This window comes from Amia ocellicauda, chromosome 11 (assembly GCF_036373705.1).
Source record: "Amia ocellicauda isolate fAmiCal2 chromosome 11, fAmiCal2.hap1, whole genome shotgun sequence".
Lineage (NCBI taxonomy): Eukaryota > Metazoa > Chordata > Actinopteri > Amiiformes > Amiidae > Amia > Amia ocellicauda.
In genome coordinates this window covers 16,677,691-16,698,041 of record NC_089860.1, presented here as the reverse complement: position 1 = coordinate 16,698,041, position 20,351 = coordinate 16,677,691, and the positions used below count along the sequence as shown (strand labels likewise).

At 36.5% G+C, this 20,351-nt stretch overlaps 1 protein-coding gene across 1 annotated transcript in view; it reads right to left on the bottom strand.

The window, feature by feature from the left end:
- The window catches only part of spock1 (SPARC (osteonectin), cwcv and kazal like domains proteoglycan 1), a 247,271-nt gene that overhangs the window by 127,381 nt on the left and 99,539 nt on the right, over positions 1-20,351 (bottom strand). Inside the window, exon 3 of the mRNA XM_066716705.1 lies at positions 1,619-1,664. Coding sequence (XP_066572802.1) covers positions 1,619-1,664 — 46 coding nt within the window. The remainder of the gene's footprint in view (positions 1-1,618; positions 1,665-20,351) is intronic.

Below are 20,351 nucleotides of genomic sequence, written 5' to 3'. Positions count from 1 at the left end.
TTGCACAGCAATCAACTCCCCCCACCCCTCTTTAATCCTGAAAAACTCCACTTAATCGAAACAGTTCTTAATTTTCTATCCATGAGCTGAATATCATCAATCAGGTGGATAAAGGTATTCTCATCATGCATAGCTCATTGCCTCTTAGTAAAATACTGCTTATGACAGAAAATATTACCAATTAGTTCTGGTTGAAACGGCAACAATAATCAACATTGAGAATATTTAGTATAGTAAATATTTTTACCTGTTTACCTTTAACTGTTCTATTAACGATTTCTAGTTACTGGGTATCTTTCCAATGTAGCATAAGATGATGTTGATGAACACTGGTGTTTATCTATCCGTTTTTAACAGGCCAAGGATCAAATCAATTCAAAGTAAGCTACCCTGGGGTAAACATAGAAGCCATTTTGCATCAGCATAAAGAAGCTGTTTGATCATGAGAACAGACTGGTGGTCAATAGAACATTGATTCCCACATTTAAAAGTTTGTCTTATTTTCAAAGTTTCTGCACAGTCACATTTGTATTAGTAACCATAATATAATCATAGAGGAAAGGTCAAGTCAGTAGGAAGACCTTAGGAGTAAAGCTCAAGATGTCTGGCTGCATTTCTCAAGATGGGAAACAAGCATTTGTATGCAAAAGAAAAGTAGAAAAAGACCTAGAGCTGCTGTGCAGACTAATGAATCTGAACTGAGGGTCAAGCTAATAAAACGTTACTTTATTAAATCATGAACTTGATCATGTTCAGAAGCTATGGGTGTAACTGACTCAGACACAGCTTATTTGTTTCTTGTGCTTTTAGGCATTCATTATAGTACTAGGTGTAATTGTGTGTCCTTTGGGAGAGCAGCAGGGTTATAAGGTTTCAGGGCTGGTTTATACGTGTCTGATTTCAGAAACCAACATAACAAGTTGACATGCCATTTACCCAACAATTATTAGCATCTTAAGACACCCACACAAAATGCTTGGCACTGGATAGACAATTGATGTTAAAATGTAAATCAAACAAAATATAACCATATACTATACAGAAAATGGTAACACTTTACATTAAGTGTGCCGAATTACTGTGTATTTACACTTAATTTACTTGTTACAATGTAAACAGGCATAATTACACTGGCAATTACCAAGTAATTACCGTGTAAATACACAGTAATTAGGGACACAATGTAAAGTGTTACCCAGCAAATAAGAAAATATGTCAATGTGAGACCACCGATGGACCTCTAAAAGTATATTCAACACAATATACATGTAATGACGTATTAATTAGCAAATAATCGCAAAATACGAATTTAAAGAAATAGCTTTGGTGACATTTATAACCAGTCTATAAAAAAAACAGTTATTTAAAAAACATGGTGTGTTAATCTTTTGCTTTCTGCAGTTTTTCTGTTTATCAGAAATTAATTGTAATAGAATAATAACTGAAAACTAAAAGTAAAAAAAAAGAAAAGCAGTCATCAATGAAAGGCAGTTTTATAAACCACAGCCCTGAGATAAAGTATTATTGAATGCCGCCGCATGACCGCATAATTAATCAAACTGAAGTGGAATCTGAGCACCACATGAAATATATTCACCCTTTAATTGAAAGGTCTTACCTTGGTCAAACGGCTTACTGGGGCTCCAGTTTCTGAAGTAGTCATCCTGCAATTTAAAGAGAAATAAAGGAATTATCAAACTGAGGATTAGTTATATGAACAGAATTTTTCTTTGCCGGTGCCTCAAGCAGATAGGAAGAAAGGAATCCTCAACATGTTAAGTTTTAATAGGCATTATAAGCAAGTTGTTAAAATAAGTTCAATTTCTAAATATGTTAAAAAAATAAAAAATGATTAGAGAAAAATGCCCAGAGAATGAGGCAGTCATGCATGAGCACAGGAAGGGAATGAAAGACAGCAGCCCAAAGACACGCTGCACACAAGAGACTCGCTGAGCACCATACACAGTAAACCTACAGTGTGGGTGTCGGGGCTGCAAACCACTTCTTGAAACAGCCTTCTAGCAAAACTGTTTTTCTTCTGACTGGAGACATCAAAACCGTCGCATTTTCTCATAGAATCACAACCGTAACACGTCTGCTGATGCACAGACATGCTGGGACTTGTGCGGAGTTAAGGCTCTGAGGACCCCTCACAACCAGTGAACAATGTTCTTTGGCACAAAAATATTAAGGCTTAAGACCAGAGTCAAACTGTAAAGGGATTCACAACATGTTCATGGCACTAGTCTCCTCTGTGAATAACCCTTTTTCTTTTTTTCTTTCCAATTAGTTCCTCAGATTGCCATGCACAGAAAAGAGTCAGAATGACAGGACTCTAAAATAAAAATATATGGTATATAAAATGGCTTAATTATACCACCCCCCTTTTTAACCATAAATCCAAACTTTGAAGCTCAGAATCATTAACAGAAGAGTGCACCAAGGTAGCATGAACTAGGCCATGCTATATCATGTCTATTACTGGTTGTTACTTCCTTTAACTCTGCAATCACTGGGCAGGATAAATGTTCATTGCAGATAAACTCTATGTTCCTCTAGCCCTTATCAATTTTCCAATGGAGTAAACGACTGCATAGTGATTTCATTCGACAAGGTCAAACACTGATTTCCTCAGCACTAGGAATACTGCACATGCTCAATGGCCAGCATTGTATGTAACAGCCATAGGCTACTTGTATCTGTCTTTCAGTTTGATTAGTTCACCGGGAGAAAAAAAAAAAACCTTCCTGGCTTAGTAGAATTTAAAAAAGGTCATTCATTTCACACCTGGAAATGATTATATGGTAACCAAAGGGGAAGCCTGTAGAGGAAAAAAAATGAATTTCATACATTTTGCTTTGCTTAGCCTTCAGACCAAGATAACTCCAAGCCCCCACCTGCTTTATCTGTGAACCACCTTGGCTCTGTGACTGACAGTCCTTTGAATATTAAAATTCTGGTAGCTATGCAGAGCCATTCACATGCTAAGACAATAGAACCCGGCCAAAGCAAAAATGTTGTTATAGTTTTATGTAAGAATCTCCTTTTAACGGCTAATATTTTGGAATGCGCTTCCACTAAGCGTGTCCTCATCGTGCTGCATTACAACAGTATGGCTACATCCACTGGAATTCAGAGTAATATCAAAAGAATCTGCTGTTTTTGCTTTTACCCCCAATTAATCACAGGCCTTCGCAGCTCATTACATATAAACCACATTACAGGGAGAATTTGTTTTTAGTGAACTAAAACAGGGCAACATTTATTAAAGGGACCTTAAGATTCCAGTCATGCCTGAGATCCCATTGATAACACAAGAGCACAGAGAAGGAAAAATTTTCAAATTCAGTTCGAATGTTCTGGATAGACAGGCTTTTCTGCTCTGATTATCTTAATGTTACAGATGAGAAGCTTGCTCATTCCAGATGTAAATATCACAGAGCATTAAGTAATGACTTGAAAGTTTCCTATTCAAATAGTGTCTTTATGCGAGGTTTAAACTGATGGGCTTGATTTTCAGAGTATATAGTGCCGTGAAACATGGGTGCAATTAGGGATGTATGCAAATGTTTGAAGTTAAATAGTCATTAGTTATTTTGCCTAGAAGATGATTTTTTTTTCAGCTGACTGACAGATAATTAATCTAATCTAAATTGTTGTTTAATTTACTACCAATATGTGAACGTACAAATACTACAGACTTTAATTAGTACCAAAAAGTAAAGTGGTTTTGCAGTCTTTAATTTAACTCCAGGGCTGAGGTACATAAATGGAAGACATAATGGAAGTCAAAGGAAAGGATGTTAACATATTTGGAGATGACAAAAAACAACAAACCTGTGTATTTACAATATCCTAGTAAAAGCATAAATACTCACTCAAATTCACTCCATTGAAATGTGGCCATGTGAACAATGCACTTGGTTAAAGAATGAGGAATTTACTTTGACAACGCAGCTTTTAACTGTTCCTTTTGTACATTTTAATTAGCTGTGCCACACTGATATTAAGTCGGTGTTATACTTGCCATGAAACAATGTGTTAATAGAAAGGACAGATTAACATTCTTAATTGATTACTGTAAAACCCTTTCCGAAGTCTTTGCATGACAATCTATGAACAAATGCTTCTATCGCTGGTTATTTGGACAGCAGAGATAAAACCACTAGCCAATTCAAACTTCTATCTTTCTTTTTTTCCTCTTATGTTTTCAAAGGGCAAACAAAGCATTTGATAGATGTTTGTGTCAAGACAAATTAAAAAGTAACATGCACATTTGTGATTTCAATTGGGGGTGGCTCTTCTGCTAGGTTTCATTAGTGCTAATCTAAAAAGGAGATTCTGCGTGTTTCTCAGATACTTTGTGTGTATAGCTCTGTTAACATCTTGCATATCTTGCAGGCAATTACAATATTATTTCACAAAAGATCATCAGTCATCCTAAAACACAGATCATAATTAGAATACGTTCCCGTTTATGTTATGCAACCTGACTCTTATCATTAAACAGTATAACTGGAACTTCTTATGTATCCTGAAAGAAAGATATCGCTTTAAGCATTACCCTCGTTTTAAACACAATAATTAACTCCATGTAAACACTGGAGCATCAATTATGAATTGACCATTTCAAAGTTTTTTGTTTAGTTTTTTTCTAATAGGTTGTGTTTAGTTGTATGTTACCTATAATTCTCAGTTGCAATTGTATCACATAACATTCCTAATAATCAAAATTACATTTCACCAAATATTTGTCACACTGAACCAGGACAAGTCTACGGTAACACTACAATAAGTCTCCCTAGTTATAGTGTATTTACATAGTAAGTACTCAGGACTACATCTGTAATTACTCATAAGAACAGTTTGATTATGCATTATTACAATGTACTTAATGTGTAATAATGAAACATGGTACATGTAACTACATTTGTAACTACTTTTCTCACCAAGTTTTTTCTTCAATGCACATGGGATTAACTAGTCCAAATTTTTCATTAAAAAATATATTTTCATATTCTAAATATGTTTTGAGAATGAGTGACTACTACTTGTTGTGTAAACAAATGGCAGTGTCAATCCATCCAGGCCCAGCGCTGGGGGTGAAAGGGGGTAATGCTCCCTCAGATGGAATATTGTGCCCCCTTAGTTTTGTGTCCCTATTCTGTCCTACAATTTGCCCCCTCAGTCATGCCCATTCAATTTGTTGAGTTGATGATTGCGCTGTTTAATGGCATAGAACAACATTAAACCACACATTTTTAGGGGTTACACATGCTCACTTCTGGTAGCTCATTAAAATTAAACCGTCTATAATATATGCTTCATTCAATCAACTCCCTAGCACCATTCATTCGTAAGTCACTCACATTTGACCAGTTGGAAACTAATCTAATTTTGATTGGCCTTCACACAGTAGAAAGGCGGGGTCAATTTGACCATTTAGGTTTACTTTCAAAGTTACGCATGCCTACAACTACAAAAATAAAATCAACGCACAGCTGAATGAAAAATCTCTAACGTTAATAAGTAGAAGGCAAAATTAATAGTTTAGCAGTTCAAACAATTGATTGGAAAACTCTGACTGATACGGACACCCCACTCCAAGCACATGGCAAGGAGCAGTGTGCAGTGATCTGAAAGAGCATGTGTAGCTCTGTCCATTGTATAGTATTGTTTGCTTTCTGTGATTGGAAATGCATTGCCTTGGCATGGAGAAGTGTATTATGGTAACTAATGTAACTGTTGTGTTGCTTAGATGGGTATTGTGCATGTAGCAGTATAGCGTTGGCATAACTTTTCTAGCCAGTTATGAATTGTCCATGTTGTAAAGCGGTGCAGTAGCCTGTATTCTTGTGGCAAGACAGCTGTGCATGGCTGCAAATACATTGTGTGTAATTAATATACATCATTATCCATCCTGTGCTATCACTGAGTGAAAATAGCATAACTTTCAAGTGTCGCACATTGAGGCTCCACCCCATGCACTGTTGCTAAAATCTCACATTTTCATTTTTGAAAATGAAAATTTAGCTAACTAAATCTAAGCAGGGCGACCAAACCTCCCTCTCCTCAGCCACAGATTCCAGCTCCTCTTGGGGGATTCCCATGCATTCCCCAGACAGCTGGGAGATATAATCCCTCCAGCGTTTCCTGGGTCAGGCTCCAGATCTCCGCTCAGAGTGCTATGCTTGCTATAGCTCCAAAGGTAGCCTCCTGGTGGGCATCCTTACTAGACGCTCCAATGGGCAGAGATTGAGGCTTGAAAATTGGGACCAAGGTTTATATGTAATCCCATGTGCATTGAAGAAAAATAAAAAAATTCATCATCATTTATCATTATTACACATTATGTATATTGTAATAATGCATAATTACACTTGTTACTGTGTATGTATTATCTAAATACACTAACTAGGGAGACATTATAAAAATGTGTTACTAATTCAACATATCAAAAAGAAAGCCCCACAGGTTAGACAATAACTTCTAACATGTTTAGTGTTCTGCTCATGTATTATAACATGTGATGTGATAAAAATAATGACCACAGGCATTTTCGGAGGTTCTAGACCAAGGTCATCGTAACACCCTTATCCTGGGATTCCCAACACAGGAAATGCAAGTTGGACGTTTCAGCCTAAACTTTAGCAATGAAATCCTTATGTTGAGGAGGATGTTGACGGTTGTTATTATAATAGCTCATGACATAATGATTAATGCATGGTTTTTGCTATCCCCTACAGCAGCTTTTAAGCAAGAAATGCCAACATGCTTTACAAGTAACTATTACAGAATATCCAGATAAACAGTTTGCACACACAGTACACTAATACAGGTCTTATTTTCAGCATTCCTGTTTCTGGTTACGGAACATTATGTTTTTTTTACACAAGCAAAAAATGCAGTAACCTTATTATTAAAACACAGTAATGAAAATAATATGCTTACAAAACCCTTTTGTATGAGACAGCTTAAGATCTCCACACAATGCATGTGATTAGGGGTGGGCGATCTTCCCAAAAATCATATCACGATCTTATAACACAATCACGATCTTCCCAATTTTTAGATGTACTATAGAGAATATCCAGACTGGAACAAGCCTATGGATTTATCTATGTAAAACACAACATTGACTTAAAGAATCAGTTGTCAAAATGGTCAGTAAATGGCCTGAGTTTAACTTTATTTAAATATTAAAGTTGTAATCAAAAGTCAATAGATAAATATTAAATAACACAAGATCTTAAAGTACTCAGAAATTGCAGTAATAAGGTGTGCACTTCTCAAATTCTGAAAAATAAACATTGTTTCAACTTCAAGTGGCAGCAGCCAATAGATAATATTATATAAAATAAATTGCAAAAAATTTAGCTATATGATGCCGCCGACGTTTGCAAAATGTAATTTGTTGTATTCAAACTTTTCATTTGATTACTGGCAGAGATTGCTATTAATTAAACATGTCAAATAAATTAATCTGTTACTGCATTTGTATTTATTGTATGCAGTAAAGGTTACATGAGGGAATTAGGGTGTAAAGACAGAGTTTGGGAGAATAATGTACCTCATGATTGCTTCTCCTGTGAAATGTTTGTTCTGCAACAGTCTGGAGAAAATTTGGAGACGTTCATATAGCCGTCATGATTGCAATTAACTGCTAATCAAAACAAGGCTTTAATTGATAATAAAACACTTCACCAACATCAAGTAATTAATTTGTCCACCTAATTCTACATAATTATAATAAAAGGTCATTGTAGCTTAATCAAAAGCTTTGCATTGATTTTGCTAACTCTGACACAAAGCATCTCCCCAGTCTCCCTTGTGTTTCAGGCACACTGGAATCTGGGACTTTAAAAGACAGCAGTGTATATTTCTTGTATCTGATGAAAGGTATCGAAAAGTCATATTCCTTCACTTTGACTTCATATAATCACACTCGTTCACTTTATTATGAGGCACTTTGTTCTGCAGCCGCCTGTGATGCCAGATCTAGGTATACTGAAGGCACATTGTTAAAGTCCTGCTGTTGTTTCATGAAAGCAAAGATGATGGGTTTGTTTGTTTTCTCTTCAAACAACTTCCACACAAGGTTTCAGCTCTCATTCCTCCTCGTTTCATATTGAATAAGTCTTGTGTCTGTTCAGTCAATCACAGGCGGAAAGCGAGCACCAGCCAAGGCAAATAAGGACTCATAGCGATTGGAGGCTACTGTCAAAAAAGGACCTAGTTTAGACTTCAGATTATAAAATGCGACTGTGAGGGAATCAAGACAATAGAGAAACAAAATAAAACGCTTGCATTTATAGCAGATAAGTGTAGCTTTACATTGTAAGACTCCGGAGTCTTCAGTCTTAAAATGGTAACTACACTTATCAGCTATAAATGCAAGTGTTTTATTTTGTTTCTGTATTTTCTAGATTCTAGATTTCCTGTTCCAGAGAATCGTGCCAGTCTGCTGGGGATCTCGAGGTTCCAGTGGTTTGTCCTTCACTCTGCTTAGATAGCTGCAACAACTGCAAGTCATTCAATCGACTTCCTAATTCAATCTCTATTTAGCTAATGAGTATCTATCTTTAGCACATGGGATTAAATCACTCGCTCTCACGGCTAAGTGTTTTTATAGAGGAAGGGAGATTAGCAACAGACTAACTAAATATTTTTGCCACTTTCGGATTATGTGAATATAGCCTCTATACTCATCTACCCTGACAGTGTTAAGAAACAGGTTATTAAAATAAAAATCACACTTTCTAAATCACTATCTCATTCCCTATTGATTTATACCGGCAAATGGCCACAATGTTAAAGAGGGCCTTTGTCTCACTGCCTCCTTGGTTTTACTCTAAAACAATTTAATGTTAATAAAGTACTATTTATGGATGGATGAATGGATTACACAGCACATTTATCCAAGGTGTTTTACAAAATGTAGAAAACTGTGCAATCAAGGGAAGAGTTTAAAGAGGAACAGGATAAGTTCTAGGACTAAGTTAATTAGATCCAAGGTGATTGCATAGGCAGAGGAGAAGGCAGGGTCAGGACAAGCAGAGGAAGGAAGCAAGGACCAATAATAGTGTTTAGGGAGAGGAGATGAGTTTTGAGGGAGGATTAGAAACTAGGTTGAGTAGGTGAGCACTTTATGGGGAGTGGCAGAGTTTTCTAGTAGAGGGGAGAAGAGGAGGATTGGGCATGGGGCTGGACAAGGAGGTACAACATTAAATCTGTGTATGCCATGTATCCGTTTGCTGTACTGAATTACCTCTGGAGCCTCACTCTGAGATACCAGTCAAGTGCTACAGTAATGAAAACATCTCATTTCAATTTAAAACCTGCACTTACGTTCAGGAATAAGAACCCTTTTTACGTCAAGAAAGTCATAACCATAAGAATAAAGAAATAGAAGTCTCTAGCAATAGTTCTCTCATTTCTAGAAGTCCAAAAAGTGACTCATCAGCCCTGCCTTTGCACTTTGACAGTGTAAGCTGTAAATCACAAAGATCGCATAGAATAGATAACGTCAGACATGCAAGTAGTAGCTGATAACACCAGTAACCTTTTGATCCAGTTTTCCTATGTATTGATCCTTACTTGAAAACTAGAATCCCACATCGGGGACATTAACAGTATTGCAGCGATTACAAAAAACAGTTTGAAATAGTGTGCAGAAGAAAAAGTTTGATATATATATGCATGTATACAAACACACACACAAATCTAAATAAAACAAATATGAACACTTTACAAATGGAAATGAAAGCCAGCTAATGTAAGAGATTACATTATTTACAGAGGGACTCGGTGCTATGTACAGCACTGTGAGCTTCTCTTTTTTCTTTTTTTTCCCTTTGTCGCCAGGGGCAGGGATTCAAACAGACTTTGAAGATGTTGGGTAAGATGCATGAAAAGGATTAAGTGCTGCTGGCTTTACAGTCCAAATGAGTTGGTTGGGGGGGTTAGTTAGTGTTCAGCACACCTCTGCAGGGAGAAACCTGCATATATTTAGTCTGCATGTATTTACTGACCTATATAATGAAACTTTTCACATGGACTTTATAGTTGACTGGTGAAGGAAAGGCTTGCTGTAGCACCAGGAACATTTTTGTGCTTGAGGGACTTTGAGTGCCCATGAAATACATTCCTCATGCGGTTGTGACTCTTAATACAATATGCTGCATATAAGGTCACAATGAGACATACTTCAGTACATTTGCACATGTTTCAAAGTGATTGTCTTGGAAACCTTAAACTTAACATCCTCTTGGGTTCTCTTGGGTTTTTTGGGGGTCCTTGTAGGAACTCTACCCGTGCTTCTTATAACCAAATGCTTAGTCAGACACAACATAATTCAAAAGTATCTTCACTTAGTCAAGTATTGTAATGTAAACTGGGTTTACAGTAGCTTCTCAAATAGCACAGTGAATTAATAGGAAGGAGGTCAAAATTAAATACAACACATATACATACATACAAATCACAATGATCTCAATTTCTTAGTTGAAAATAAATCATGAAAATAAAATAAACTAGTAATACCTTAAGTTGTACTAAGGGCACTGATGTAATAAAAACACAACTCTAATGTAGAGTCTTTACCATGCACAAACCTGTGATTAAGAAAGGTATTACTATTTGTGAGATTTAATAAATGTCTATTAGTTGAGGATTCCCACATGCTCTCCTACTTAGTGTTATAATTTTTTCTTTTACTATAATGTCTTCTGTGCTCACTAATCCAGACAATTGGATGATGTGAGTTTGAAGAGATTGAATAGTAATGGTCTCATCAAGCCTTGAAACCTCTGAAAAGAAAAGGTATCCTTTTCAAAGCATGTTTTCTTAATCTGGTGATGTTTGTCTTCATCTACGTGTGAGGAGGTTGATGTTCCTATGTTGCGTGACTTTATATTATTTTTAAAAAGAAGGGAAGAAATCGAATTATAGTAAATTCATAATATTTCCTAGACAGATATTTCATGTTGTCAGGGCTCTCACTGTAAAGGAACATGTTTTCCATGAAGTTCTGAACTCCAAGAATGAGCCCAATCACCGTAAAAGATAATTATTTTTTAGCAGAGCACAAATAGTTTATATACAAAAAGAAAAAAAAAAAAAAAAAAAACAAACAAAAACTTACCTCCACTTCCTTCATATGAAAGCAAGGGAGAAAGGAAAAAAAAACAGAATGGTTATATTCCCCTGTATAAATTCAAGGGGTCACACACTAGAGATGGTTTACCTGTATATAACATCTGCAGTTACCTAATCTACTGCATTCTGTAATCAGCACTTTTCTCACTCAGATCTCTCAGAGAAAAGTTTATGCCAATAATAAAAACGTATATTGTGTGTAAATGGGTATTTTTAGGCTCTCTGGCCACAACTAAGCTTTCCTACACATCTTGGTGCTTAAAGTTGGTAGATGCTCCGCGCAGCTTCCAATAAAGCTTGTGTAAGTGGTCAGTAGTGAATTATGGGTACATTAAAACACTGCATTTTTCTCTAGTTGTGTAAAAATGTGTGTGTAACACTATCATTACTACTGGTTGGTCATAACTGCCATTCAGTCTTTGGTAGTCTCATGTAATAGGACTGTAATGTGAGGTGAATACATGTAAATTGTAATCAGATCACACTGGATAAGCATAAACTGTACTTTAGTCTGAAGGCCATAACCTTCAGTGCTTGTCTATGGGTTGCAAATGTCAGCTGGGTTGAGATTTGATTTGCGCTCTCCTTATGTATATTAAAGAAAGAAAATGCATTACAAGGAAATCCATAAACAATAAACTTCTGAGCCATTTACTGGACCATTAGAGGCAAAGACATCGATGGCAGGTGCTTAGCTGTTGATAATAACCTTTAAAAACATTTTTTTAAAACCTTTTATAAAATCTTAGAAATACTGTGGCAAAACATTCGGATGATTGATCCCTGGTAGCACTCAGCATGCACAATCCTGCTCTCAAAGATGGTCACGAATCTCTGGCAGTGTTTATCAGCCACCAGGATAGGAGATATACCCTTTAGTGTAAAGCCTTTTTGTGATTTAGTTATACAGGCTTCAGCATCTCTTATGGGAAATAATGCAAAGGCTTTAATAGTCATTGTTTTATTTATGTCTAACTTCTCTTGCAATGTAACACATATTACAATAAATCAAAACAAAAAATCCCAGTTCAGAATATGCAAATGTTGACCTCCCTTGCTTATGTTTGCGGTTAGCATCTCAAACCCATGTTGAAGGTGTGTATATATGAAAGACCGTTGAAATAAGAAACATAATAATAATAATAATAACATTAAATAAAAACAAAGTTTACAAGCGAGAGGAGGGCATTCGACCCATCGTGCTCGTTTGGTGTCCATTAATAACTAAGTGATCCAAGGATCCTATCCAGTCTATTTTTAAATGTTCCCAAATTGTCACTTCAACCACATCGCTGGGGAGTTTGTTCCAGATTGTGACGCCTCTCTGTGTGAAGAAGTGTCTCCTGTTTTCTGTCTTGAATGCCTTTAAGCCCAATTCCCATGTGTGTATGATCTCCTGTTGAAACAGGTCAGTACTGTGTATCAATTCCATCTATATTTAAAAGGTAATTTCACATTCATTTTACATGGTCAAATGTAATTTCACAGGCATTAGTTGTTTGTTGATGTCTGGTGACTAAGCAGGTCAAAAAAGCAGATATCAATGATTCCACCTTTGTGTGACACAATGTAAACATAAGAGGCCTAAGGACTGATGGTATCAGTACATAGAAGATCTATAAAAATATATACATTATATACAGCAGATCTAAGAGTGATGATTTAGCAGAGAGAGTCCATACAGACTGTTAGCTATAAGTGAACAGATACCCAGTCCCCCAGAATCATGACTAAACAAAATTAGCCTAGCCAGTTAATCTCCATGTGAACATGTGACTGTCCAATTTTAAAAATGCAGAAATAGTCACAGATCTATTGCAAGTTTTCTTGTATTTCCTGTTCTTATTTGATCGTGTTGATAAAGTCACTGATTGAAAATTGAACCCACACAATGGTTTCTGGACTGCACCGTATGCCTCTGTATTGCTTATGAAGCTACATTTGAAATGACTCCATTTATTTATGAGAGGGCAATGTAACAATGGACTATAGTTAAGTTTACATGGTCAAAAACACAAAGGCCAGCCAGCATGTCATAAGTTTGGCGACAATAGCGGTGAAATTGGGTGTTAAGAAAAAAAAAAAGCTAGCTTGGTGAATCTCGCATACATGGAGAAGACTTGTCTGAGCCGCGATTCCTGGCGAGGAATGGATCGTTGTCAGAGGAACACTTTGAAGAGTGTGAAGGTTAGATGGGTTTGCTTTTATCTCATGTGGAAATGGCAACACGCTGGCTCCTATAATAAATACAACACTGTGTAATCTGTTTCTGGAGCCCAGCTTCCCATGTGCATGATTTATCGCTATAATAAGAACAAGCAGGGGTGAGAAAAAGACATAAATACAACACACACACACACAAACACATATTAACATCTATGTGTGTATATACACATACAGAAAAAGACAGAAATACAGACAGACAGGTCTAGATCTGATATCTTCACAGTTATAACACTAAAGATGAAAGACTAAACTTATCAGGTAAGTTTATTACATTATTTTCCTTCAATTGTGCCTTTTCAAGTTCATATTTACACATTTTTAAACTGGTATTTTATTGCTTACTTTTAACTTCTAAGAGGATTTATTGGAACCCACATATTCAGTGAAACATTTCAATTGAATATGTTAAGGTACTATAGTCATTAAGGGTAAACAAAGAAAAGAATAGTTCAGTTTATTTGATTCGAACAAAATGTGATTTCTTAAAATAGGGTCGAGTTTCATAATAAACTATGGATTTCCATTTTTTCTTCACAGGGATTTGAAAGCAAGTAAATTAACTATTCATGTTAATAAAATATTAAATATTGGTGAAAGTATCTACACATGTTCGTACATAATAAGAAAAGTATCCTTGAAGAATAATGAGGTGAACTGTGTGGTGGGGGGGAGTAGGCAATGTGAAGATTGCCTTTATAAGGTCACAGACATTTTCTGGTATGAGATCAGCCTCTGATTGATCGGCTGATCTTTATTGGCTCTTGGTGTCCAACAGGCAGTGACATCAAAGTAATTGAACATTGCCACATCAGGCAGCTGTACTAGACTCTGCTGCACAGCAAGAACTCGCAATTCCTACAGCAAGGAAGCCACATCAAAACCAAAGCCTGGTACACTGAAAAATTTGCTTTTTCAACCATTTCTGATCAAATCAATAGGAGAAATACAACGGGCACAAGCCGAGGCAAGAAATAAAACATTTAAAGCAGAAGAAAGCTTGTGAAAGTCCCACACTAAAACCAAGATTCCAGCTGTTTTCGGAGCTCAACCAAAGGAGAATTAGAAATTGTCTCATGGTGGCTCAATTCCATGGTTACACGGTTACTAAATGTGTTCCAGCCTCTTTCAGCATTTTAATCCTCATTGTTTTACGCTCAGCCGTTTCCTTTCAGCCTCATTTAGCACTTTCTTCTTGGGTTAAACATCTAAGGATGCCTTTAATATAATGAATTCAATAAATATTTAAAGCTACATTCAGAATTCCCAATACAATCTAATGTACAATAATGCTGACTACTGACGCAGTTGTACATAACTTGGAATAGTTTCTTTCTCTAGGTTATGCATTTATTCTTAAGTTATGATCCACTCTCTATCTGATGTCTATTAGCTAAAGGCAATACTCGGATGAATTCATTTTGTACCCTACTTCTGGCAAACATAATCCTCAGTAGATTTCCAGGCAGGCATTCCTTGCCCATGTTCATGCAGCTTAATGAAAAGCTTAAAAATAAATATGGAAATTCATCATCATTTATAGGAGAATACAAAGGGTAAAAGCATCTAAATTATCATACATTTCTGCTTTCAACAATGCACTTAATACAGGATGCATTTAGACCAACTTCGTTACATTTCTTGTGACATGTGTGCTAATAAACTGGTATATTTTGATAGGTGTCCATAGCATTCAAGTGGATAGCTTTGCTGAGAATACATTAGCTTATTAAGGTGTTTTAGAGGTTATCTGCCATATGATTTGTATGTGAAGCAAATAATTACTGCACCAATCTGAAAAGAAGGACAAACATCCCTTTGCAAATCAAATCAAAATTAAATCATGTCCCTCTCTCGTTAATTCTTCTTGGAGAAGTTAATTTTGTCAGAAATGGAATAGAATGGCAACAGAGGACATCTCAGTTTTTGACAGAACATACAACAGGTAAGCAATAAAACCATCAGAATGGTACAAACTACACCTTTAATAATTAACAGCAAGATCTTACCATGCTGGTGTCTAAGGCATCCGCCTTGTAAAGCACTCACTTTAAACAGGAATCAAAAGCAACCACAGATGAAATGCTCTTCATTGTTTGAAGTTTTCATTAAGATTTGATAAAAGTGAATGTAAGTCATCTGTTCCTTTTACTTCACAAAAGGATATTGCTTTCTGCCTCCACCAGTGATTTGCCATTATCCAAAGATGGATCAAACAGTCAGTGACAAATGCTGCAGAAGAAACATAATTTTCTGTAGTCCTGTGACATATTGTCGGTGAGGTAGTCGCAAAGATCTACCACGCTGCTGAAAGCTACATTTTGAATCCTAAGGCTTCGCATTAGTTCTGAGAGTCAGTTTTAACACGACAGATCTCATTGAGAGTAATTAATAGGAGACACACTGCCATTTGGAATAATAACTGTATTCCTCAGAGCCTAAGGGCTATATTCTGCCATTTGAAGTGTATTGCACTTTTTTGTAGAAGCAGAAACCCATTTCTAGTATTTTGTATCAACAAATGCAATTTTGGAATGCAAAATACTAGAAATAGCAATTTTGCAATGTTGGTTCTCTCTTAAATTTGCATTCTGAGTTTTGTTGGCACCATCATGTATTCTGGTTAATGATATATGCTTAGGCTAATGTGATTCCTGGAGAAGGAGGGTTAATTCACTGGTGTCACTGTTTCACACTTTACGAAAAAGAGCTGCAGTTAAATTCCTGACCACAGGAAGAATCAGTTTGTGTTGGCTGAGATTACTCAGGAGAACCGAGGCTACCACTCAGGGCCTGGGGGGGGATTTGGATTATGTTTGGTTTGCACACTATATATTTCTTTGTGGCAAGAGCCCAAACAGGCTAGGATCTGTCTTGTCTAAATAAATGCTTTCATATATATGCATGCTAACGGCTTTCCATTCCATACCCTTGAGTTCATCTGGAAAAGGTTTTACTAGGAGTACTATTAAGATCAGATTAAAACAATTTCAAGAAACTAGGAACAGCACTACTGTCGGGGATAATAAATTGCAATGCTCATGAATGTACAGCTCCTGAACAACCCTGCATTCTTTCAGGGCAGAGATCGTTCCATACAAGGAGTCTGTATGACAGTGCCATAGATGATTTTTTGCAGAGTTTGAGCAACATTAATTGAAATAACTGTGTGCAGGGAAGCAATAATAATGTAATTGGAACTGTGCTGTTTACTTTCAAATCTATCTCCGTAAGGACATAAGCCATCATAAAGAAATGCAGGTGGGAGACAATAATTTTTCCACCCAAAGTAATATATATTTTTAAACCAGGCAGGTTCGAGCTGAGTTTAAGAAAGTTTTCAATCGTTTTTAGATATAATTCCATATAAAACATTAGTCTACAGATTGTTAACGAACTGAATTATTCTCTTGACAGTTATTGTAATTTTTTGTTTGTTTGTTTAAAACTAAAACAAAACTAAACATAGTTGCCATCTGTATTTTCCTGCAGGTATGATCTTATTGAATGCATGCTGTATTACTTATATTCCTTAATTCTTTCATGTTCATCTCTGTTCCCATTTTTATTATCCATGCAAAACTTGTGTACACATCAATGTAGCTGCCCAGGATAATTCTTGGAAAGCTGAAGCTGGGATCGCTTCCATAATATCAGATAACTGGAATGGCACTCTCTGTAAATAGATTCAGTGAATAAATCATAAAAAAAAGAAAAAAGATCTAAAGTGGTGTATTCTTTAGGTTTTGTGTTTGTAGGGGCTTCCAGGTTTGTCTGCATTTCATGAAAGTCCAGGACTGCATACGGGGGAGTTTGGCACGAACTTCAGCCAAGCCTCTCATCGCCTGCCTAGGATGGACCGGCTAAAGCCAACAAAACGGTCCCTTCATGGGTAACGTTCAGGCTTTCAACACAAGCTGTATGCAACACCCATTCTGAGCACCCATGTCTGAAATTGAGCAATGTTGAATCTCTGATAGCATGATGAAGACAGCTGAGAGGATTCAAGAAAACATACCGCAAGGATTAATACTGCAAGGAAACAGCATCAGTTCATTTCTTTAAGAAAAACAAGTACAAATGAATGACTTCAAATAGAATATTAAAAAATACAAAATCGATAGCTATAGATAGAAAGATAGATAGATAGGAACTGGAATGCATGCTTATCTGCAGCCCTTCCCATGGGAAGCAGTACAGAAATGCCAATGCAGAGCAGTAGTGTAATATCAAAAGGACATAATTTAGACAAATAAGCTATTTTCCAGAACAGGCCACATTAACCTTGGAGTGGTAATAAAGAGAAGATGGAAGAAGTGTTAACCTTTGTACTTCAACATAATGGAGATGCAGAGGCCTCCTTTGAGACCCAGGCACACGAGCCAACAGTTGCTGATTGTTCTTGTTTGGTGGAAGCTGATGATTAATTCAGGTACAGAGGATTCGGTGTTAATGAAAGCAGAGCCACATATAGACAAGATCAAGATGGCTGTGTATAGGAAATAAAAAAGAACTAGGAACTCTCAGCCCACTGATTCCAAAATAGACTATTTTAAAATTCCGTGCAAAAGATTTCCAATACATACATTTGTTTACCCATAAATATTGATGTAGCTCAACTCGAATGCAAACACCGCACTGTTAATCGCAAAGAATGATGTCAACTATTATTACACTTTAAAATTGTAAACACCGAGCTGACACTTCATCTCTGGCTGCTGTAGTCGCCTAAAATCACACGTTGGGTTTGATAGGGGAAAAAACAAGATTACAATGCCCATGTGTAAAACATAACAACAGTGTCTCCCCCCTGACAGTTTCAAGATAACTTAAGACAACACAGCTGACAGGTCCAAAGCACGCTGTAGTGCTTCTGTGTGACTCAACACAACACCACAGGAAGAGAGGGAAAGCAAAACAAAAGACAAAAAAGAAAGTAAACACACAAGTCATTAAAAAAAAGCTTAATGCATAGGAACTGAGGACATGCACAGGGCCGTTGTGAAGGCAAATGAAGAAGAGCTGGGATACGATCATCCATCTTGTTATTGTTAATCCCATTCATTTTTAATTTTCCACAAACCAAAGCCGTGGGCAACCACATCCAACCCTGCTCTCTGCATCATGTCTCCAATTAAGGCCTTGTTTCACGGCACAAAACGAAACAACTGCCCTCTTAAGACAAGAGGTGTGCTGATGAGGGCTGAAAACACAACAGGAGATTAATTTACTAGTTATTTAGACTTGTCTAAGTGCATCCTTTCCAGTTCTAAGTTCTGAATCATCTTTGCTTTTGTCAAACGCTTTTCTACACAATCAATTCTTCAGACTTCATATCCAACAGGCTACTGATTGTCTTTTGGCACACGGTACTGTAAGATTCCTCATTGATCAGTTCAAAAATAAAATGCTGCCAGTTCTCATTCTGCCTGTTTGATTTTCTTATTCTTCTAGAATAGGAGCCAGCTGGAGGCCAAGTTTTCAAATGATAAATTCATCAACCGTGTGATTGAACATAACTGCTAGAACTGAAAAAGACTTCTCTCATTTACGGCTGGTGGGATGCCTTTTGTTTCTTATGGCCATAGTCCAAGGAGAGACAGAAATGTCAAGACTATCATGTCCACCATCCTACCCGATTTCTTTCTCTGAATAGATAGGAGCTACATTTTACGAGGAAAATTTTAAAGAATTTATATATAATTGGGTTGCATTTTCATTAAGAGTATTTTCATCATTTTCTTGCAGAGGGCAAACAAATTAAAATTCAACCATTGATGTAAGTATTACTTCTGAATTTGTTTATTTAATTCAAGCTTGACGTTCTGGTGTGATATTTGACTCATTTCCATTTGTACAAAAGCTCCCATGGCCTTGTTCATTAATGTATGAAATGTATTTAGAGTGCTTTTTAATGTGGTTGTTTGTTTCCTAGATTTTCCTTTTTTTTAATATAGTGCTTTCATTCTATGTGGGTGTTTTTGATTCACTTTATATTCCTCTAACTTTACACACCCTTCAGTCAGATGTTGTTTTGCTGAAGAGATCTTTGCTGTCTGTCATATTACTGTATTCTATGTTATTCTGCAGAACATTTAAATGAAGGGAGTGACTGGACAGTGGGGATACAGGCACATGTATTAGCTGTAGAATCAGCGAGGTTCACATTAAAAAAAATATATATATTATTCGGCCTCGTTTTAGGTTAAGCTGCAGTCACCAATATATGGGGCTGATGGAGCAGGAAGATACAGCATTCATGTGGCACTAAAAAAAAAAAAAAAAAATGTAAAAGACACTCCAAGGTATCTCTTAAAATTGAAAGGATAAAGGGATACAAAAAAAGTCTTGTATTAATTCTTCAGTATCAAATGCAAAACTACAATTACAGAAGAAACGGGTTCAAACGGTTCCACAGGGAGAGGGGTACAAATCCAAGATTGCCTACAGCAGCTTCAAACTGACTCTCATCACCATTTTGAGTGGCGCACATGTAATATCCGACTTGCTAGAGGGGACTACCCAAAATATAGAAATACGAAGTTCAAAAAAATATAGCAGCCTTTACACTTAACTACGAGTACATTTTTTAAATGGTAATGCAACTTCATACAGTTTAAGGCGATGATGACAATTCACTAGACCTGGCAGTTTTTGATCAATCTTTTCCAGTATCTGTACAGGCAGAGGGCCATATAAGTTTAATATTCTTCATTCAGGAAGAATCGTGCTTGCTGTTCATTCATTTATAACACTGTATACAAACAGAAATGACAAAGCCCATCTCTACACGTCTCCTGGATTGTTGTGTACTACTGCATACTATGTACACAATCGAAAGACAAGATGAAAAAAGCATATTGCATCATCCAAGCAGTCTCATCACACAGCCCACAAGTGCCCTCAGGATCTTGTTTTCTTGTTTTTGTATTATGTTGTCGCTCTCTCTAAGACTTCCAGTGATTCACACA